The sequence below is a fragment of the Tachysurus vachellii genome, chromosome 3, assembly GCF_030014155.1.
Source record: "Tachysurus vachellii isolate PV-2020 chromosome 3, HZAU_Pvac_v1, whole genome shotgun sequence".
NCBI lineage: Eukaryota > Metazoa > Chordata > Actinopteri > Siluriformes > Bagridae > Tachysurus > Tachysurus vachellii.
The window spans coordinates 20,299,576-20,323,187 of NC_083462.1; the positions used below are offsets into that span (position 1 = coordinate 20,299,576).

Sequence of the window (23,612 nt, forward strand, 5' to 3'; positions counted from 1 at the left end):
TTGGTCTAGAGTGACCCCTTCTGTTCAAATGGGGTATCGCATATTGTTGTTTAAGTCCTTATATGATGACGTCACAGACGTGAGTCTAGTTTGCAGCGGCAGCAGGAAAGAGCATGCGGTCATGGCTACTGCTCCTTGATTTAAGTTGGTTTGAAGGCACTTTCGGTATGTAGATATTGCTACATTATAGTTTCCAATTATATTTATAGCAAATTGTTATATTTTTGTATGCCAGACATTAATTTATCTTTCTTTGTTTTCGTGAATGGCACAGTCTGTTTCTGGAAATAATTGATGCTAGCTACAAGGAATGTGGAGAGTCTTTGCTGTGTTCTTTATTTTGTATTTTTACAGTTTTACGTTACTCCATGGACAGCAGTAAATCTTGAAAAGCATTATTGAGTCTGTCGTCTTTGGGGGCGTTATCTGACTGCATACTCAAGCAAGGCGTTTGAGATAAAGGGCAGTATACCTTTACTCGTGTTTTTTTCAAGATCCTCTTAGAGCTCGCTTTCATCATGGGACATTACTACCTATACGGCTTTATCATGAAACCTCTGTTTAGCTGCAGCAGAAATCCATGTCCTAACATAGTGGATTGCTACATTTCACATGTAACGGAAAAGAACATCTTCAATGTCTTCATGTACGTGATAGCATCTATCTAATCTTAATATAAGACACAATAAAGATAAGTAAAAAATAAAACAGATCTATACTATATATATTTCAGTCAGGACCACTTGAGTCAAAATAAAGACAATTTTTTGACATATTTAAATTTTTGATTTGCAAGCTTATAAAATTGACATTTGGCGGTATGGCTCTGTTCTGAATTCCCCATCCTTTTCATGAGCTCCATGAAAGCTAGTCAGGGAACAGCAGCAGCTTCGTGGGGGGACAATCTCCCATTTAACTGGGAAAGCAGCAAGACAAAATCTCCCATTTAGAACAGAGCCTGCATCAGTGACAACAGAATGACACTGATTAAGTTAAACACAAAGTTTCAAGGAGGAGCTAGGGGAGGAGGTGGGTTGCAGCAATGCAGAGGAAACAGCCAAGCAGACCGACTGAAAAAGCATTTAAATAGGGCGCCCTGTTTGAAAGGGACCAATAGTGCGCTTAGGAATCAGATCAGCTGATGGGCAGGGTTAGGAAATTGACATCAGCTGATAGCCGAGCTTGACTATGTGGCTTGCCTGAACTGACATACATATATATATATGTATGTATATATATATATATGTATATACAGTATAGCGTTCAGCGTCAGTTCAGGCAGGCCACATAGTCAAGCTCGGCTATCAGCTGATGTCAATTTTATATATATATATATATATATATATATATATATATATATATATATATATATATATATATACATACAGTCATGGCCAAAAGTGTTGGCACCCCTGAAATCTTTCCAGAAAATGAAGTATTTCTCACAGAAAATATTGCAATTACAATTGTTTAACTGTACACATGTTTATTTCCTTTGTGTGTATTAGAATAACACAAAAAAAAAAAACAGGAAAAAGCAAATTTGACAGTTTCACACAAAACTCAGAGAAAATGATTGGCACCCTTAACTTAATATTTGGTTGCACACCCTTTGGGAAAAATAACTGAAATCAATCGCTTATTTATATATAATTTCAAAATACTCATTACAAGTTTTAATGTATGTTTAAAAATATAAAAAAAACATATTTTAAGTTACACTAAAAAATTTGGAGTGGGATTTACTTGAAAAAAGCTTGGAAAGTTTTTTCACTCAGAAAAGGCTAGTAAATTTACAAACATTTGCTAAGTAAAAGCCTAAACATAATTATTAGTAGGTTTAAGTAGACATTTTAAAGTAAAGTAAAGTTTACTTGGGAATTCCCAGTTAATTTTATTGACTGTTTGTAAATATTACTTAAGTAATGCTTTTAAATATATTATGATTTATTGCATTTTTTTTACACAAGAGGCCTAGTTATCTTTTTTTAGTTATCCTGAATAACGTTTACTTTTAATATTCTTTAGACATAACCTAGCATAATTTGTGATGTATTATAACTGATGTCTTCAATAAAAAAAACACTGACAGACATTTTCCTTTAGTACTTTTATTAAACTCCTGAAAAACAATTAAACAGAAGAAATGATAAAAACAAATGGACAAACAGTCCATGTGAAACAGTACAGTACAAACTTCATATTTATCTTAACAAATCTTTTGAGGACATTCTCACTTGCAAAACAATGAGCAAATACAAAAAGTTTGAGTGCCAAACAAAATGGCCAGCTAGCAGACTTTCATTAATAGCTTTCTCTGCAAAGAGCTAACTTTTGGAGAAAATTTCAAAGCATCCAGTCCAAGAAAGATTTTAAGAAACACTTTAAATGTCTTTTAGCTTTGAAGGATAGCTTACATTTGCACAAAGGCAGGCATTTGTGGGACCACTTCATACCGACAGTACCTCAGTTCCCTCAGTACGATGATGATGTCAGCTGTGTTGGCATCTTCCTCTCCTGTGGTGCTGCCCAGTACAATGATCTTCATTACATGATTGGTGAAGCTATCTTCAATCATGTCTCTTCTGACATCCTGTCAAATACACAAATGAGTGAAAAAGTGGTTACAATACTGTACAGTAAGTTGTATGTTCTCTTTAATTTTATGTGATAGGTGCCCCACGCAGAGGTTAAATCTTTTATTAAATGAAGAATGAAAAAATTAAGAACTGAAGAACTGCAAGACACTTCTGAGTATGGGTCACCATACTTAGCCATATGCCACGTCACTATGTCACGTCACTTTATTAGTAGACCTGCTCATTTATGCAGTCATCCAAATAGCCATCATGTGGCATGGGTCACAGAGCTGATTTGGAAAACCCATGAGCTGCACACCATCATCTATGGTTGGTTGAATTTAGTTAAAGAAACCATAATGTAGTATGTTACTGGCATCAGTAACATACTACAGTCTAAGCATTTTAAAAGATGCGTGCACAGGTTGATTTAGCGGAGGCGGAGCAAGAGACGGGTGTTTCCCTTTCTCTTGCCCTCTCCCCTGACTCCGTTCGCTCGATTTTGTTGCTGCGGCGCCCGGGGAGCAGTTGGGGGGTTCCCACAACCTTACGGTTAGCATTAGGCCACGACTTCCCCAGTGGCATTTGAGGAGCTCCTCGAGGTGCTGACTCACGCTGTGGCTAGATTAAATTTAGATCCAACGCCATCCAAGCCATGTAGGACCACTTCAGCCCTTGTGGGTAAGGCCTATAAGGCAGCAGGCCAAGCATGTGTGGCCCTGCACACCATGGCAGTTTTGCAGACCTACCAGGCTGACCTGCTGCCAGAGCTTGACGGTGGCTAGGGGTTGGGACCTCAGGGGGTATCTGTGTTCCGCCGAGCCACTGACCTTGCACTCCGTGCCATGAAGCAGAAGACCAGCTCCATAGGCCGTTCAATATCTGCGCTGGTTGCCAAAGTGAGGAACCTGTGCCTCAATTTGACTGATATCAAAGATAAGGATAAGTCCTTTCTCCTGGACACCCCGGTTTCACCTCAGGGCTTGTTCGGCAGTGCAGTGAGTACTGTTGTTGACAGGCACCAGAAGGTGAAACGCCAGTCGGCGGCGTTCAGGGAGTTTCTCCCTGGCCATGGCGAGCAGCCTGGGCAATCATCCGGCCGCATCCAACCCCCTTCTAGCTCACTCAGGGCAGTTAAAAGGGTTAGTGTGGTGGCCCCTGTCCTCCCATCTAAGATTAGGGAGGCTGGTCAGCGTACCCGGGCCCAGACCCATCTGGTGAGAGGGAACCTCAGGTCTGTCATCTCAGCCAGGCGGGCTACAAAGGAGTCCTGATGCCCGAGGGATGGGGTTCCTAGGAGCATCCTATTCAGGAATGCTCCCCCTACTGCCTGCCCTGCCGCCTTTGCCGTTTCGGGGGGCAGTAGGGTCTGTGCCTGCTCCCCTTCCTTGCCCGGCTCACCCTGGGTTAGCACCTGCCAGTGCACTGTTTCAGAGGACCCGGGAGGTCTGTGCGAGGTTGACACCACTGTCAGACAACTAGGCAGCGTGGAATCTTCAGCCACGGGTGTCAGTGGGTCCTGGATACCGTAGAAAAAGGGTACAGGAACCAGTTTTCCTCCCATCCTCCACGCTTCCAGGGTGTGTTGCCCACAATCGTTGGCAGGCACCAGGCGGTGTTCCTCCAAGAGGAACTTCTCTTGCTTCCGAGGAAAGGATCCATAGAGCTTCCCCCCAGAGCAGGACTCCGGCTTTTACAGCCGATATTTCGTTGTTCACAAGAAGGGGCTACATCCGATTTTTGACCTGCGGGCTCTGAACTGTACTCTGAAGACTTACAAGTTCAAGATGCTCACGCTCAAGGTTGTTGTGTCCCAGATCAGGTCCAAAGACTGGTTTGTGACGATCGACCTCAAAGACACTTATTTTCACAAAAGCATTCTGCCAGAGCACAGGTTTGCTTTCGGGGGCGAAGTGTACCAGTATTGTGTTCTTTCTTTTGGCCTAGTCCTTTCACCATGCACGTTTACAAAGTGCATGGATGCTGCCCTGGCACTGTTGCGTCTCCAGGGCATCCGTATACTGAATTACCTGGACGACTGGCTCATTCTGGCCCAGTCAGAGGCTATGGCAGCCAGTAATCGAGATGCTGTGCTTGCCCACATGAGGTCTTTAGGCCTCAGGCTGAACCCAGGAAAGTGTGTGCTTTCTTCTTCTCAGAGAACCACCTTTCCGGGTGTAGTTTGGGACTCCACCACGATTCGGTCTCCCACTCAGGTGGCTTCCATCTTGTCAGCAGTGAAAGCTATTCAGCTAGGCCGAGGCCTCTCTGTCACCGAGGCACAGAGGGTGCTCACCCTCATGTTAGCAGCAGCCAACGTTATCTCTTTGGGTCTGCTTTACATGAGGCCATTCCAGCTCTGGCTCAGGGGTGCAGGCTTTCATTTTTGCAGACATCCCCTCAGGGTTATGCGGGTTAAGCACCATGGGCTATGTACCCTTCTTATGTGGAAAAGACCCCGGTTCTTGGCCTTAGGTCCCATTCTAGGGGCGTGTCACCATCCAACAAATCTGGAGCAAATCTGGCAGATTTTTGGCCGGGTGGAAGTGGATCTGTTTGCCTCCAAGGAGTCGACCCACTGCCCGCTGTGGTTCTCCCTCTCTCATCCGGCCCCTTTGGGACTGGATGCCCTGCTATGGACGTGGTCGAGGCTCCATCTGTACACCTTTCCCCCGGTAGCTCTGCTCCCGCAAGTCCTAGCCAGAGTGCGCCACGACCGAGTCAACCTTCTCCTAGTTGCCCCTCATTGGCTCTCTCGAGTTTGGTTCACAGAGCTAGTATCCCTAATGAATGGCACTCCATGGGAGGTTCCTGTCAGGAAGGATCTCTTCTCTCAGGTGCAGGGGGCAATCCTACGTCCCCGCCCCAAGATGAGGAAGCTTTGGGTCTGTCCCCTGAGGGGGACCAGTTCATAGAGGGAGGCCTCTCATCAGAGGTGACAGAGACTCTGCTGAATGCTAGGGCTCCCTCCACTAGGAAGCTGTATGCTCTAAAGTGAAGGCTTTTTCGCCTCTGGTGCGATGAACACTCTCAGGATCCAGTTCACTGCCCGGTCGGTACAGTGCTGGAGTTCCTGAGTCTTGCTTTTCTCGGGGCCTGTCCCCATCTACTTTAAAGGTGTACGTGGCCGCCATCGCCATGTCCACCGCTCTAGCTCGTGTTGTAACTCCTCCGCCCTTTTTGTCTGTTTTAGGGGCCAGAATAGGGGTAATCCGGTTTCCAACCATTACACAGGCCTATGAGGTGTGCGGTCTTGCCTCGCCTCTCGGCATCACGGCTCACTCCACTAGGGGTATCGCCTCGTCCAGTGCCTTGGCCAGGGGTGTCCCCTTTGAAGATATTTGTGCTGCGGCAGGATGGTCCTCTCCGCACACCTTTATCAGATTCTATGACCTGGACTTGGACCCCACTCCAGGGTCCCAGGTCCTGCAGGGCCTGTTCTGTTCCCAGTCTGCTTGTGTTCTCTCATGGCCTCTGGTGCAGTCATTGACCAGTGCGTGGCGGCGTGGGTATTGGCGTTCCCATAATGTCAGCACTGATGCAGCGTTGAGTTCCCTCAAAAGGGAACTACACCAGGTTACGTATGTAATGCGGCTCCCTGAGAAGGGAACGAGACGCTGTATCGCTGGCCACGCCCCAGGCATCCTCTCGCGCTTCCTTCAGACAAATAGAAGCTGGAGCAGTGTGTCGTAGATGCCCTTATATGGACTTACTGGTGTGTAATCACTTCGTCATGTGTCCTTTCCAAGCCATTAAAATGGTGTGTGTGCACACAGAGCTTCAAACACAACTTCCTCAAAGAAGCATTCCCATAGCGTCAGCGCTGATGCAGTGTCTCGTTCCCTTCTCAGGGAACGAGGTTAAATACGTAACCTGGTGTAGTTTTCATGGTGTGTCTCTAACCTCTTATAAATTATTGAGGCTACACAATGGCTATGAGAAAAAAGAAGATCTAGAAGAAATAAGAATATTTTATTTCCATTGTTATTATCATTGTTAGATTTTCAAATCAGGAGACTTCATAAAAACAAATGGCTAAAATTATTTCAAGTTAAAATAGAACCTTTAATTTTGTCATGTATACCATACAGCACAGTGAAATTCTTTCTTCTGATATTCCAACTTTGGAGGCTTGTTTCAGAAGAAGATGGTATATATACGTATATGTATGTGTATATATACGTGTATATATATATATATATATATATATATATATATATATATATATATATATATATATTCTGGTTTTATACTTCTGTGATGATGCTTTGAGACAAAGTGAATTGTTAAATTCTATACACATAAATTGAATTGAATTGAAAAATTAAAGCCATGCCTTATGTGTCAGGAGTTTATGTGAGTTCATGAGAATTATAAAAATCTATACAAAATTTAAAAAATAAAGACAGTATGTTTAATGTATATTGCAAAGATCCAGAGAGAGAAAAGGGGAGCTATTCTAATTCTAATTCTCATTCCTGAATTTTTCTGATGCTAAGAATGAGTGGAGAACAGAGCAGTGTAAAACAAACACTTAGTCAGATCACAGGAAGGAATTATTTGGACTGTGGATTTTTTCACTGCATATCGTCTATGAAGGTGAGTGACGAGAATAATATCATACACACTTTATACACCTACTGCTGAAAATTTTGCCTTTATACCTAAGCAGCAGAAATCTAAATCTATACTTCTTTGTTGTTTCTAGTCCCAGGCACAGAATGTCAGACCCTTACAAACAACTGAACAATTTATAAATGCATTAAAAACGTTGCCTATGAACGCATCTTATTCTTCACATTTCCTTTTATTTAGGGAAGTCTGTTTACTAAAGGGCATGGAAGACTGGAAATTTCTATACCTGTTACTGGACAAGGTGCAGTCCAATTCCTCAGTCATCAGTAAGATCTGGATGAGAGCCTTGTTTATATTTAGGATCCTGATTCTGGGAACAGCAGCTGAAATTGTCTGGGCAGACCAGCAGCCCAGAATTGTGTGCAATACACAAAAACCTGGTTGTGATATTGCCTGTTATAACTACTTCATCCCCATCTCTCCGATTCGCTACTGGATCATTCAGGTAATCGCCGTGTCCATGCCGACATTACTGTACCTGTGCCATGTCATCCATGTTGTCCACAAAGAGAATACCCAGCGAGAGAGAATTAAACAAAAGCATGATGGTGAAAACAAAAATAGGTCCACATACATAGATGAGAAGGGTCAAGGGAAGATCCAGTGCAACCTGTTTGCGAGCTCCTTTACTTGTGTTTTTTTCAAGATCTTCTTAGAGCTCGTTTTCATGACGGGACATTACTACCTATATGGCTTTATCATGAGACCTCTGTTTAGCTGCCGTCAAAATCCATGTCCTTACATAGTGGATTGCTACATGTCACATGTAACGGAAAAGAACATCTTCAATGTTATCATGTATGTGATAGCTTGTGTGTCCCTGCTGCTCAGTGTGATCGAGGCCTTTTACCTGCTGATCAGTCAAGCGCAAGTCGAGCGTGAAGCGGGGAATGAGAAAATCTACCGAAAACATCAACAGTTTATAATGGCAGCCTAATCTTGGAGCTGAATTTCCTCCAGAACTAAACAAGATGAATTAAAATCACAGGTTTTTTTGTCATCTTATTAAATACTTTCATGAGTTTATGACAACACCTGTATTCTGTAAGAATGTTATGCAAAATATGTTATGCAAAAAATGCTAAAAATAAAAAATCTAATTTTAAATTTCTAATATTATTTGTCACATACACAAACATAGACAGTATGACATGTAGTGAAATGTAATCTAAAATTTGTAAGTAAACACAAATATAAATGTATAAGAAAAATCAACATATATCTGTAAATCTAAACATAAAAGACACAATAAACATAAATAAAAAAATTAAACATATATAATATTTAGTGTATTTAGCATATATATTATATAGTGTGGTTTAAATAGAGCGGAGTTGAGGAACAGGTGGGGGTGTAATCAGAGTGAAGGATGGCTGGTGGGAAGTGCAGTCCGAAAGCGTGCTAATACTCCGGGGTCGCGTCTCTATCTCTATCGTTGCTCATGACACAGCACCCCCCCCTCCGCCCCTGCGATCGGCTTCCGACGCAAGGACGTTTGCGGCGCCAGGGTCGACCCCGTGAAGCTGGTTTGTCGGGGTGCCGTTGGTGGTAGTTGGCGGCGAGCGAAGGATCCATGATGTCCCCCGCTTTCACCCACGAGCGTTCTTCTGGACCGAATCCCTCCCAGTCGACTAGATACTCCAAGCGGCCCCCTCGACGTCTGGAGTCGAGTAGTTCGCGAACTTGATATACTTCCTTGCCGTCAACTAGCAGTGGCGCCGTTACGGGCGGAGCAGTGGCGGTGTCAGAATCCTCTCATATACGCTCATCGGCGGGCTTCAGCAGAGAAACATGGAAGGTGGGTGAGATGCGGTAGGTGGCCGGTAGTGTGAGGCGGTATGAGACCTGGGACTGAGCTTACGGCAGGGTAGGCGGAGGTGGATGTCGCGGATCGAAAGCCAAACCCACTGGCCGGGTTGGTACTCGGGATGTTCCCTGCAGTGTCTGTCAGCCTGGGTTTTCTGTGCCCTGACGGCTCTCCGTAGCTGTCGGTGTGCTGCGGCCCATGTCTCCTCGCTCCAGCGAAACCAATCATCGACGGCAGCAGATCGGTGGGAGTGTCGGACCACGGGAATAAGGGGGGCTGGTAGCCTAGGACGCACTGAAAGGGTGTCAGGCCGGTGGCAGGTTTGATCAAAGAGTACTGGGCGTATTCAGACCACATCAGGTACTTGCTCCACTCGTTTTGATTGCGTTGACAGTAAGTTCGGAGAAACAGTGAGGCTGACGTTTATATTTTACCGCCTGAAGAAGGCCATCCAGACCTGCAAGGTGAACTGAGGACCCCTGTCTGAGACGATGTAACATGGTTACAGAGCATTTCCGCTGTCTCGAAGGCGGTAGGAAGCTTGGTTAGTGGGATCAGTCAGCAGGCTTTTGAGAACCGGTCGATGACGGTCAGAATGGTTGTGTGTTTGTTGGATTGAGGCAGATCTGTGATAAAATCCAGTGCGATGTGTGACCAGGGTCGTTGTGGTACTGGTAGTGGTAGCAACAGGCCTGCGGGGCAGTGATGCAAGGCTTTGGAGGTGTGGCATACCGTGCAGCCTTGGACGTACTCCTGTGTGTCCGCGGCCAGTGATGGCCACCAGAACTCATTCTGGACCAGGTGGGTTGGCGATCTCGGTCAAGATGTCTCACTGAATGGGTGCGACAATTCGAGTCCCGGGGATGATGGACTCGGTGAGCGTGTGTTGATCCGACTCCCGTGTGACAGGGCGTCGGCCTTGGCCTTGGTGTTCTTGCTATCTGGTCTGTAGGTTACTGTGAACTGGAAACGAGTGAAAAACATGGCCCACCGGGCCTGGCGAGGGTTCATGCGTTTAGCAGCGCGCAGGTACTCCAGGTTTCGGTGGTCAGTGAGGACAGTGAATGGGTGCTGTGCGCCTTCTAACCAGTGCTGCCACTCCTCGAACGCTGCTTTCATGGCCAGCAGTTCGTGGTATCCCACGTCGTAATTCCGTTCTGTCTGGGACAATTTGTGGGAAAAATAGGCGCATGGAAACATTTTATTGGTGGATCCCTGGCGCTGGGACAGTATAGCTCCGATTCCCGTGTTGGAGGCGTCTACTTCAACTATAAACGGCCGGTTCCGGTCAGGGTGATGGAGAATCGGTGCTGAGGTGAAGCTTTCCTTTAGCTGTTTGAATGCTGAGTGTGTCTCCGGTGACCAGGTGAGGTGGGTTGGTGCCTTTCTTGTCATCGAGGTTAAGGGGCGCTGCGATTGTGCTGACGCCACGGATAAAGTGGCGGTAGAAGTTCGCGAACCCTAAAAAGTGTTGTAGCTCTTTTGATGGTCTGTGGTTTGGGCCACTGTAACACCGCCTGCACTTTAGTGTCATCCATGGCGACCCCCTCTGCCGAAATGACATACCCCAGAAAGGCCATCGCGGTCTGATAAAACTTGCATTTCTCCACCTTGGCGTATAACTGATGCTGGATGAGGTGTTGTAACACCGCCCTCACGTGTTGGATGTGTTCCTTGCTTTCAGAGTAGACGAGGATGTCGTCGATATAAACGATTACTCAGCGGTCTAACATGTCCTGGAACACATCATTAATGAACGATTGGAAGACCGCTGGACTGTTCGATAGGTCAAACAGCATGACCAAATACTCGTACTGGCCTGATTGGGTCGAGAAGGCGGTCTTCCACTCATCCCCCTGTCTGATGCTCATAAGATTATAGGCGCAGCGGAGGTCGAGTTTCGTGAAGTACCGCACGCGGCGGAGTTGTTCCAGGGCTGATGGCACGAGTGGAAGGGGGTACCGAAACTTCACTGTTATGTTGTTGAGGGCTCGATAGTCGATGCAGGGTCGAAGCCCCCCGTCTTTTTTCTTGACGAAGAAGAACCCTGACGGCGCTGGAGACACGGGGGGGGGGGCAAATGAACCCTTTCTTTAGCTCCTCCTGAAGATATTCATTCATGGCTACGCATTCTGGCTGTGAGAGGGGGAAGATTCGCCCTCTAGGTGGCGTTACCCCTGGCAGGAAGTCGATGGCGCAGTCATAGGGACGATGTGGAGGCAGCGCCGTGGTCTTGGTTTTACTAAACGCCTCTGCAAGGTCTTGGTATTCGTTTGGAAGACCGGGGATGACGGAAGGGTATCGGCGTGGTGTCTGTGGTGTTGAGCTGGCAGAGCTCCTCCGAGTCCTGGCGGTGTGTAGCACATGCATTGCCCCAGCTGGTGATGCGCAGCTCGGGCCAGGAAATGATCGGGTTATGGAGCTGGAGCCATGGTAGGATGAGGGCGTGTCGTGGAGAGTGGATGACGTGAAAGGAGAGACGCTCCTGATGTTGGTCCCCCACCTGCAGGCTGAGTTCCCTGGTGAGATGTGTGATGCGTCCCTCTCTAAGTGGTTTTCCATCTATCGCCTCCACTGCTAAAGGGGACACACAAGGGATTACCAGAACGTTATGAATTTGAACGAATTTCCAAGACATAAAATTTCTGGTTGCGCCCGAGTCGATAAGTGCATAGAGTTCCACACTCTCTCCTCGAATCTTGAGCCGCACGCTGACTTGAGCGCAGCTCTATGGTTGTGGGATAACGGAACTTTGACTCACCGGGTTATTTCGCCCTCGCGGTGGTCTGGTCGGGCAGGTCGGCAGTCGGTGTCTAGGTTCTCCGCAGTAGAGGCAGAGACGGAGGCGGAAGCGGTACTCTCGCTCCTCGGGCGTGAGGTGCGTGTAGTCGATCTGCATTGGCTTGGGATATTCGGGACGTGCAGGATGTGTGGCAGCACGTGTGGGGGCGCGTCGAGTGCGCATCAGGTTATCCAGCTGAATGGAGATATCCACAAACTCGGACAGGCTCCTTCCCTCGTGGAGGTCCGGGTTTAAGCCCTTGCGGTAGAGCAGTCGCAAGGGGCTTTCCTCCCAGCCGACACGGCCAGCAAGCGCTCCTCCGTGCTCTCCCCAGTGGCGGAGTGGTCAAAGACCGTGCGGAACTGTGCGAGGAAGTTCTCGAACGTGCGGAAGGCGTTCTCTCCCCACACCGCGGTGGCCCAGTCAAATGCTTTGCCAGTGAATAGGGAACAGACGAAAGCAATACGGCTGTTCTCCGTTAGATACAGGGTTGGTTGTTGCGCCACGAAAAGCGAACACTGCATAAGGAAACCCTGACAGCCTCCAGGATCGGCGTTAAACTTTTCCGGGAAGGCGAGGCGGGGACCGGTGGTTGCAGGAGCGGGATATGTTGCGGCCCTGGGAACCAGCGCTGGTGCCGGAGGAATCCTCCGGCGGCTCCTTGCAGCCATTGTAAAGCCGCGGCGAGCTCTTGAGTGAGCTGGGTGAGGCGCGTAAGCTGCTGGTGATGGCCGTCGAGCTGCTGGGCCTGACCAGTGAGCTGGGTTGCGAGCTGAGCGACAGCTGCTGGATCTTCGGTCAGCGAGGTCTCCTGTAATGAGGAGGCAAATGGCTGGGGATCCATTTGTTGGCACCTCTCAGATTATTTCTCACAGAAAATATTGCAATTACACATGTTTTGCTATACACATGTTTATTTCCGGAGGCACGGTGGCTTAGTGGTTAGCACGTTCACCTCACACCTCCAGGGTTGGGGGTTCGATTCCCGCCTCCGCCTTGAGTGTGTGGAGTTTGCTTGTTCTCCTTGTGCCTTGGGGGTTTCCTCCGGGTACTCCGGTTTCCTCCCCCGGTCCAAAGACATGCATGGTAGGTTGATTGGCATCTCTTGAAAATTGTCCATAATGTGTGAATGTGTGAGTGAATGAGAGTGTGTGTGTGTGCCCTGCGATGGGTTGGCACTCCGTCCAGGGTGTATCCTGCCTCGATGCCCGATGACGCCTGAGATAGGCACAGGCTCCCCGTGACCCGAGAAGTTCGGATAAGCGGTAGAAAATGAATGAATGTTTATTTCCTTTGTGTGTATTAGAACAACACAAAAAAGACAGGAAAAAGCAAATTTGACATAATTTTACACAAAACTCCAAAAATGGACCGGACAAAATTATTGGCACCCTTAACTTAATATTTGGTTTCACACCTTTGGAAAAAATAACTGAAATCAATCGCTTATTTATATATAATTTCAAAATGGTATGATATTGTACTCTTTACAAGTTTTAATGTATGTTTGAAAATATACAGAGCTAAAAACATTATATTTTAAGTTATTATCTAATTTGATAGTCACTTATTACACAGTCCCTGTACGAGGTCACCACAACAGACAATCCGATCCACATATTTTTATTTGACACAGGTTTTAAGCCAGACGACTTTCCTGGCTCAACCCTCCCATTCTATCCAGGCTTGGGACCAGCACTGAGAGGTAAGCCCTCATTGCCTGGCTTGATCCCTTGCCTGCTATTCAAACCTGGACTGCATTAACGAAGGTTATCCACTGGACCACAAGGAAACATGTTACAAAGTACTGTTTCCCAAAAACACATTCTTAAAGGTATTTTCTTTAAAAATTAGGTTAATGAAGAAAAAAGCCAGTCTGAAGGACTTGACTATCAATCTTTATCATTAAGATGAGCGTCAGTGAGGTCCAAGAATTATTTCAGTATTTAATTACATAATATTACAAAATATTGATATAATTTTCATTCAGAGTTGACAGAATCAGTACTACATATACATTTTCAGCATTTCAGGGTTAAAGGCCTTGCTCAGTGGCCCTGCAGTGGCAGCTTGGTGGACCTGGGATTCAAACTCACAACCTTTTAATTAAACTGATTTCTTTGATAATCTCTTTTAACTTGAACACCCCGGTGATGTGATACTGGGTAGCAGCTATGACAGGAGATTACAGATTACCAGTTTGATTATTTCACTGTCAATGACTCAAGTTATGTCTGATAAACATAACAAATGTCCTCCTGAGAGAAATGAGGATGTAGCTTTTAATCAAGGCCTGACCTGTGGTTTCACTGCAACTAATAAATATAAAACAACTCAACATATTTGTTAAGTATTTGAAATATTAAGAATATACCCTGACTCTCCACTTTATTAGTAGACCTGCTCATTTATGCATTCATCCATATAGACATCATGTGGCATGGGTCACAAAGCTGATTTGGAAAACCCATGAGCTGCACACCATCATTTATGGTTCGTTGGATTTAGTTAAAGAAACCATAATGTAGTATGTTACTGATGCCAGTTTAGAATGATTGATTTAGAATGAACACATGAACTTGTTTATGGATCTTGTCCCATGTACACAACATGGCCTTGTCCATGGTGCTGATGATTATGTGCCATTCCAGATTTAAAGATAAGCCTCTGGGATTTACAGCCACCAAACTTTGGGAAAAATCTCATGCAATACGACCAAAACCCTTGTTGCTTTAAGAAATACAGCATTTTCATGGTGTGTCTCTAACCTCTTATAAATTATTGAGGCTACACAACAGCTATAAGAAGAAAGATCTTCAAAAGAAATAAGAACATTATTATGTTGGCTTTGTAGAAGCCAACATTGTGTTTTCCTATTTAAGCTTAGACCAAAATTTATCAAGAGTAACTCCTCCTAGGGCTTTTGAGCCACATGCACCAAATTCGGATATGTTGTAGACCCTGGTCTGAAGTTTGTTGCAATTACTTTCTAAGCGATCCGAGTCCCGGTACTTCCGGTACCGGGTCTCAAATTGGCCTTTTTTCCCATAGACTCCCATTATAAACTTTGGAGGTTTATAACTCGGCAAGCTTTCGAACTATCTACACCAAAACTGGGCCGGCTCCTTTAGGGTGATACTCTGAACAAAGTATTAAATTGGTGTACCGACTGGCCTTTCGGTTGTCCCGAAGCCCCACCCCCAAATTAACATGTCATATATCAAAACACTCATAACAATGAGGGGAACTTCCTCACGGGTATTCTTATGATGTCACGTGATGTCACGTGATGTCACGTGAAAATCAAAAATTAGCACAACATGGACGTGACATATCAAAATGAGGGAAACTTCCTCAAGAGTATTCAGATGATGTCACATGCTTGTCTCCACTTGCCTCCAAATGTTTTGGCACCCTACTGTAGCTTTCTGTCCACTTGCTTCTAAAATAACACTGTGCCTTATGTCCACTCGCCTCCATAAAGCACCGGCCTTTGCGAATACTTTCTTCATCAAAGCCAACATCAAAGTTTGTCGCGACGAACTTTACAAATCTTGTTTTAATTGTTTTCCCATATATCTCAGACAGTAATATATGTTAAAGATAATTTTGTCACCTCACCTGATACTGTTAGACTTTCAAATCAGGAGACTTCATATAAACAAATGGATAAAATTATTTAAAGTTAGAATAGAACCTTTTATTTGGTCTTGTATACATTACAGCACAGTGAAATTCTTCTGATATTCCAACTTTGGAGGCTTTTTTCAGAGGATGGTATATATATATATATATATATATATATATATATATATATATATATATATATATATATATATATAAGGGGGGCACGGTGGCTTAGTGGTTAGCACGTTCACCTCACACCTCACACCAAAAAATTGTCCCTAGTGTGTGATTGTGTGAGTGAATGAGAGTGTGTGTGTGTGCCCTGCGATGGGTTGGCACTCCGTCCAGGGTGTATCCTGCCTTGATGCCCAATGACGCCTGAGATAGGCACAGGCTCCCCGTGACCCGAGGTAGTTTGGATAAGCGGTAGAAGATGAAAGATGAATGAATATATAAATATATATATATATATATATATATTATATTTTTTTTTAAATATACAGTATATATATATATATATATATATATATATATATATATATATATATATATATTTCTATTTTTATACTTCTGTGATGATGCTTTGAGACAAAGTGAATTGTTAAATTCTATACAAATAAATTGAATTTAATTGAAAAATAAAATCCATGACTTATGTGTGGATCTTGGGTAATAAGACGAGAGAAACAATTTGAGAGAAACAATTTGTATCAGCTGTTCAACAAATTTTAATCAAGTCCTAATTTATTACTATAGCCAATTAAATTCTGCTATTAATATTAATACTTCTTCTTTTGAGACATCATTTTAAATCTGTTTTTATATTTTCTGCTGATTTCTCAGGTTTATAGACATAATCATGTGAGTTCAGGAGAATTATAAAAATTCTACTAAATTAAAAAAATAAAGTAAAGACAATATGTTTAAGGTATATTGCAAAAATCCTGAGAGAGAAAAGGGGAGTTATTCTAATTCTAATTCTAATTCTAATTCCTGAATTTTTCTGATGCTAAGAATGAGTGGAGAACAGAGCAGTGTAAAACAAACACTTAAAGTCAGATCACAGTATATCTGCATATCGTCTATGAAGGTGAGTGACGAGAATAATATCATACACACTTTATACACCTACTGCTGAAAATGTTGCCTTTATACCTAAGCAGCAGAAATCTAGATCTATACTTCTTTGTTTTTGTTTTTTTTTTTTCATTTTTTTTAACTTCTAGTCCCAGGCACAGAATGTCAGACCCTTACAAACAGCTGAACAATTTATAAATGCATTAAAAACGTTGCCTATGAACGCATCTTATTCTTTACATTTCCTTTTATTTAGGAAAGTCTGGTTACTAAAGGACATGGAAAACCGGAAATTTCTATACCTGTTACTGGACAAGGTGCAGTCCAATTCCTCAGTCATCAGTAAGATCTGGATGAGAGCCTTGTTTATATTTAGGATCCTGATTCTGGGAACAGCAGCTGAAATTGTCTGGGCAGACCAGCAGCCCAGAATTGTGTGCAATACACAAAAACCTGGTTGTGATATTGCCTGTTATAACTACTTCATCCCCATCTCTCCGATTCGCTACTGGATAATTCAGGTAATCGCTGTGTCCATGCCTACATTACTGTACCTGTGCCACGTCATCCATGTTGTCCACCAAGAGAACACCCAGCGAGAGAGAATTAAACGAAAGCTTGATGGTGAAACCAAAAACAGGTCCACATACAGAGATGAGAAGGGTCAAGGGAAGATCCAGTGCAACCTGTTTGCGAGCTCCTTTACTTGTGTTTTTTTCAAGATCGTCTTAGAGCTTGCTTTCATCATGGGACATTACTACCTATACGGCTTTTTCATGAGGCCTCAGTTTAGCTGCCGTCAAAATCCATGTGTTTTCATAGTGGATTGCTACATGTCACATGTAACGGAAAAGAACATTTTCAATGTCTTCATGTTCGTGATAGCATGTGTGTCCCTGCTGCTCAGTGTGATCGAGGTCTTTTACCTGCTGTGCAGTGAAGCGCAATGTTACTCTGGGAAGCGGGGAATGAGGAAATCTACTGAAAACATCAACAGTTTATAATGGCCTAATAAAAAGCCTAATCTTGGAGCTGAATTTCCTCCAGAGCAAAACAAAATGAATTAAAATCACAGTTTTTTTTTTGTCATCTTATTAAATACTTTCATGAGTTTATGGCAACACCTGTATACTGTAAGAATGTTATGCAAAATAAATGAAAAAAAAAATCTAATTTTAAATTTCTAATATTATTTGTCACATACATAAACATAGACAGTATGACATGTAGTGAAATGTATATATATATATGGACTGGACAAAATGATTGGCACCCTTAACTTAATATTTGGTTGCACACCCTTTGGAAAAAATAACTGAAATCAATCGCTTATTTATATATAATTTCAAAATGGTATGATGTTGTACTCTTTACAAGTACCCTTCACCACTTCTGCCAAACTTATTCTTATTCAAATGACCATTCTACCCATGTTAGATTATGGAGACACTATATATAGGGTTGCTTGCAAGTCCACCCTATCAAAACTTGATGCTCTTTACCATTCTGCTATCAGGTTTGCCACAAATGCTCCTTTCAATACACACCATTGTGTTTTATATTCATCTGTAAACTGGCCCTCCCTTCACAATCGCCGTTAAATTCACTGGTTCACCTTCATTTATAAGACCCTTCTCGGTCACTTGCTGCAGCTAAAGCCTGTCACATATAACACCAGATCCTCACTTCATTTTCAATTAAGCATTCCTAAAACCAACTCTGCATTTGGGCTTGCATCTTTTCAATCTGCTGCCGCTCACGACTGGAATGCTTTGCAAAATACTCTCAAACTGGATAAATTCATTCCAATTTCATCCTTTAAAAATATTATATCATATTTGTTCACGGATATATGCAGTTGCTTCTCTAGATAATTTTGTTTTAAAATGTATTTATGTAATTGTTAACCTGTATGTATTTTTAATGTTTTGTATTTATTTTAGCCCTACTTCCCTTTCCCTAAGTGGTTATTCCACTTGTCAGGCCGCCATTGTAAATAAGAACCTGTTCTTAATGACTTGCCTGTAAAAATAAAGGTTAAACAAAAACAAACAAAACAAATGGCCTTGTCCATGGTGCTGATGATTATCAGAATCAGAATCAGCATCAGACAGAGCTTTATTGTTTTCACATACAAATTTGTTTTAGTGACAGAAGCTCCACAGTGTAACAGAATGACATATACAATATAGACAATTTGTATGTACAAATGTACAAATGTGAAATGTGCAATTGAAATATAAATATTATGTGTTTTAATTAAATAATGTGTAGGAATAGTGTTGTGTGTTCCGTGAATGTCAAGGGTTCATCAGATGGATTGCCTGAGGGAAGAAACTTCCTATGTCTGGTGCTCAGGGTTCTGTAGGGTCAACCAGATGGCAACAGTTCAAAGAGGGAGTGTGCTGGATGTGAGGGGTCCAGAGTGATTGTCTCTACCTTTTTGCTCACTCTGGAGAAGTACAGATCTTGGAGAGTGGGGAGAGTTGTGCCAATGATTCGCTCAGCAGTCCGGACTAAGCTCTGTAGTCTTCTGAGGTCAGATTTGGTAGCTGAGCTGAACCAAACAGTAATTGAAGCGCAATTCCAATTATGTGGCATTCCAGATGAGAAAATAAGACTTTGGGATGTACAGCCACCAAATGTTGGGAAAAATCTCATCCAATACGACCAATACCCTTGTTGCTTTAAGAAATAAAGCAATTTCATGGTGTGTCTCTAACATCTTATAAATTATTGAGGCTACACAGTGACTATCTCATTGCCCCCATTCAAAGTGAGAAATCAGTCAAAGCAGAACATGCTGGAATGTTGTGAAACATGGACAAAAATGCTTCCTCTGTTTTTTAAAAAATGTGTTAAATGCCTGAAGAACTAATATGAGACATGTCTTGCAGTCATCAGGATCACCCAGAACATGCAACCACTTGATTACTGCTTATTGCAAGCCCAGACACACACATAAACATCATGGACTCACTTACACAGCAAAGTGTGTGTACAGGAATATGATAACAGGTTTTATTTATTTAAATCTTTTTGCCTGACCCAAACATTTTTATTTTCTCAATTTATTTATTTATTTAGTTTATTTATCTGTTGCAATAAATCTCAGTTGCACTTGCAACCTTCTCTGCTGCCTGTCATGTGGATTAGTTTTAAATTGCTATCTTTACAGTATTTAAAAACATATCCATAATCTATACAATTCATCTTAATGGAATTAATGAAATTCATTAAATAAATTTTTTATTTATTTAAAAAATTTAATATTTCATGATATTGTCATGAAGATGAAAGAAGATCTTCTAGAAGAAATAAGAATATTATTTTCATTCTTTCTCCATAAATCTCAGCCAGTAATATATTCATTCATTCATTTTCTACCGCTTATCCGAACTACCTCGGTGCATCCCTGGAAAATTGTCCGTAGTGTGTGAGTGTGTAAGTGAATGAGAGTGTGTGTGTGCCCTGCGATGGGTTGGCACTCCGTCCATGGTGTATCCTGCCTTGATGCCCGATGACGCCTAAGATAGGCACAGGCCAGTAATATATGTTAAAGATAATTTGTCACCTCACCTGATACTGTCACACTATCAAATCAGGAGACTTCATATAAACAAATCCATCCATCCATTTTCAACCGCTTATCCGGGGCCGGGTCGCGGGGGCAGCAGTCTAAGCAGGGACGCCCAGACTTCCTTCTCCCCAGACACTTCCTCCAGCTCTTCCGGGGGAATACCGAGGCGTTCCCAGGCCAGCCGAGAGACATAGTCCCTCCAGCGTGTCCTAGGTCTTCCCCGGGGCCTCCTCCCGGTTGGACATGCCCGGAACACCTCCCCAGGGAGGCGTCCAGGAGGCATCCGAAACAGATGCCCGAGCCACCTTAGCTGACTCCTCTCGATGTGGAGGAGCAGCGGCTCTACTCTGAGCTCCTCCCGGGTGACCGAGCTCCTCACCTTGTCTCTAAGGGAGCGCCCAGCCACCTTGCGGAGGAAACTCATTTCGGCCGCCTGTATCCGGGATCTTGTCCTTTCGGTCATGACCCAAAGCTCATGACCATAGGTGAGGGTAGGAACGTAGATCGACTGGTAAATAGAGAGCTTCGCCTTGCGGCTCAGCTCCTTCTTCACCACAACAGACCGGTACATCGACCGCATCACTGCAGAAGATGCACCGATCCGCCTGTCGATCTCCCGCCCCATCCTTCCCTCACTCGTGAACAAGACCCCAAGATACTTAAACTCCTCCACCTGAGGCAGGAGCTCCCCACCAACCTGAAGGGGGCAAGCCACCCTTTTCCGGTTGAGAACCATGGCCTCGGACTTGGAGGTGCTGATTCTCATCCCCGCCGCTTCACACTCGGCTGCAAACCGTCCCAGTGCACGCTGAAGGTCCTGATTTGAGGAAGCCAACAGGACAACATCGTCTGCAAAAAGCATAGACGAAATCCTGTGGTCCCCAAACCGGACTCCCTCCGGCCCCCGACTGCGCCTAGAAATCCTGTCCATATAGATAATGAACAGGACCGGTGACAAAGGGCAGCCCTGCCGGAGTCCAACATGCACCGGGAACAAGTCTGACTTACTGCCGGCAATGCGAACCAAACTCCTGCTCCGGTCATATAGGGACCGGACAGCCCTTAGCAGAGGGCCCCGGACCCCATACTCCCAGAGCACCCCCCACAGGTCACCACGAGGGACACAGTCGAATGCCTTCTCCAGATCCACAAAGCACATGTGGACTGGTTGGGCAAACTCCCATGAACCCTCCAGCAACCTGGCGAGGGTATAGAGATGGTCCAGTGTTCCACGACCGGGACGAAACCCGCATTGTTCCTCCTGAATCCGAGGTTCGACTATCGGCCGAATTCTCCTCTCCAGTACCCTGGCATAGACTTTTCCGGGGAGGCTGAGGAGTGTGATCCCCCTGTAGTTGGAACACACCCTCCGGTCCCCCTTCTTAAACAGAGGGACCACCACCCCAGTCTGCCAGTCCAGAGGCACTGTCCCCAGCCTCCATGCGACGTTGCAGAGGCGCGTCAACCAAGACAGCCCCACAACATCCAGAGACTTGAGGTACTCAGGGCGGATCTCATCCACCCCCGGTGCCTTGCCACTGAGGAGCTTCTCAACTACCTCAGTGACCTCAGCTTGGGGGATCGACGAGTCCACAACCGAGCCCTCGGCCTCTGCTTCCTCAATGGAAGACATGTCGGTGGGGTTGAGGAGAACCTCGAAGTACTCCTTCCACCGTCCGAGGATGTCCCCAGTCGAAGTCAGCAGATTCCCACTCCCACTGTAAACAGTGTGAGCAGGGCACTGCTTCCCCCTCCTGAGGCGCCGGACGGTTTGCCAGAATTTCTTCGAGGCCAACCGATAGTCCTTCTCCATGGCCTCACCAAACTCCTCCCAGACCCGAGTTTTTGCCTCCGCAACCACCCGGGCTGAAGCTCGCTTGGCCCTCCGGTACCTATCAGCTGCCTCCGGAGTCCCCCGAGCCAACCAGGCTCGATAGGACTCCTTCTTCAGCTTGACGGCATCCCTTACTTCCGGGGTCCACCACCGGGTTCGGGGATTGCCGCCACGACAGGCACCGGAGACCTTACGGCCACAGCTCCGAGTGGCTGCGTCAACAATGGAGGCGGAGAACATGGTCCACTCGGACTCAATGTCTCCAACCTCCCTCGGGATCTGGTTGAAGCTCTGCCGGAGGTGGGAGTTGAAGTTCTCTCTGACTGGAGACTCTGTCAAACGTTCCCAGCAGACCCTCACAGTACGTTTGGGTCTGCCAAGTCTGTCCAACTTCCTCCCCCGCCATCGGATCCAACTCACCACCAGGTGGTGATCAGTTGACAGCTCCGCCCCTCTCTTCACCCGAGTGTCCAAGACATACGGCCGGAGGTCAGATGAAACAACCACAAAGTCGATCATCGACCTCCGACCTAGGGTGTCCTGGTACCATGTGTACTGATGGACACCCTTATGCTTGAACATGGTGTTCGTTATGGACAAACTGTGACTAGCACAGAAGTCCAATAACAGAACACCACTCGAGTTCAGGTCGGGGGGGCCGTTCCTCCCAATCACACCCCTCCAGGTGTCACTGTCGCTGCCCACATGAGCGTTGAAGTCCCCCAGTAGAACAATGGAGTCCCCGGTTGGAGCACTTTCCAGCACCCCTTCCAGAGACGCCAAGAAGGTCGGGTACTCTACACTGCCATTTGGCCCGTAAGCACAAATAACAGTGAGAGACCTATCCCCGACCCGCAGGCGCAGGGAAACGACCCTCTCGTTCACCGGGGTGAACTCCAACACATGGCTGCTGAGCTGGGGGGCTATGAGCAAGCCCACACCAGCCCGCCGCCTCTCACTGCGGGCAACTCCAGAGTAGTAGAGAGTCCAGCCTCTCTCAAGGAGTTGGGTTCCAGAGCCCAAGCTGTGTGTGGAGGCGAGCCCAACTATCTCTAGTCGGTATCTCTCAACCTCCCGCACCAGCTCAGGCTCCTTTCCCCCCAGCGAGGTGACATTCCATGTCCCTAGAGCCAGATTCCGTGTCCGGGGATTGGGTCGCCGAGGCCCCCGCCTTCGACTGCCACCCAATCCACATTGCACCAGCCCCTTACGGTCCCTCCTGCAGGTGGTGGGCCCACAGGAGAAACAAATGGCTAAAATTATTTAAAGTTAGAATAGAACCTTTTATTTTGTCACATATACATTACAGCACAGTGAAATTCTTTCTTCTGATATTCCAACTTTGCAGGATGGTTTCAGAGCACAGGGTCAGCTATGATAAAGCATCTCTGGAGCAGAGAGGGTTAAGGGCCTTGCTCAAGGGCCCAACAGTGGCACCTTGGTAGTGCTGGAGCTTGAACCCTGATCCTCAACCCAGAGCCTTAAATGCTTGAGCCAACACTGCTCTAATTATGCTCATACGTTAATAGGTTCATTTGACAATAAAGGAACACAAACACTGAAGAATCCTTACTTGCCCCAAACAGCCAACTCAGTATCAGTAGCTGAAAATATAGAATACTTAGTGGTAATTCCTGGGGTGGATGAAGCTTAAGATACTTAATGAGATCAGGATGTGGTGAAGGATGAAA

General features: G+C 45.2%; 2 protein-coding genes across 3 annotated transcripts; both read left to right on the plus strand.

The window, feature by feature from the left end:
* Positions 1-104: 104 nt before the first annotated feature.
* LOC132843106 (gap junction Cx32.2 protein-like) lies at positions 105-13,086 on the plus strand. Of its 2 annotated transcripts, none has more exons than XM_060866206.1 (2): positions 105-165; positions 7,395-13,086. In XM_060866206.1, the coding sequence occupies exon 2, from the start codon at positions 7,417-7,419 to the stop codon at positions 8,149-8,151; it is 735 nt and encodes a 244-aa protein (XP_060722189.1). In that variant the 5' UTR covers positions 105-165; positions 7,395-7,416; the 3' UTR covers positions 8,152-13,086. The 2 variants fall into 2 exon arrangements, with proteins under 2 accessions (XP_060722189.1, XP_060722188.1); XM_060866205.1 differs by lacking the exon at positions 105-165 and adding an exon at positions 6,864-7,178.
* A 2,949-nt stretch (positions 13,087-16,035) lies between these two features.
* On the plus strand, positions 16,036-17,680 carry LOC132843107 (gap junction Cx32.2 protein-like). Its single transcript, XM_060866207.1, has one exon. It carries the CDS (start codon positions 16,726-16,728, stop codon positions 17,509-17,511), a length of 786 nt encoding a protein of 261 aa, XP_060722190.1. The 5' UTR covers positions 16,036-16,725; the 3' UTR covers positions 17,512-17,680.
* The last annotated feature ends 5,932 nt before the right edge of the window (positions 17,681-23,612 follow it).

Coding starts and splice junctions, on each gene's coding strand:
- LOC132843106 (XM_060866206.1), top strand. CDS start 7,417: ATGGAAGACTGGAAATTTCTATACCTGTTACTGGACAAGGTGCAGTCC.
- LOC132843107 (XM_060866207.1), top strand. CDS start 16,726: ATGAACGCATCTTATTCTTTACATTTCCTTTTATTTAGGAAAGTCTGG.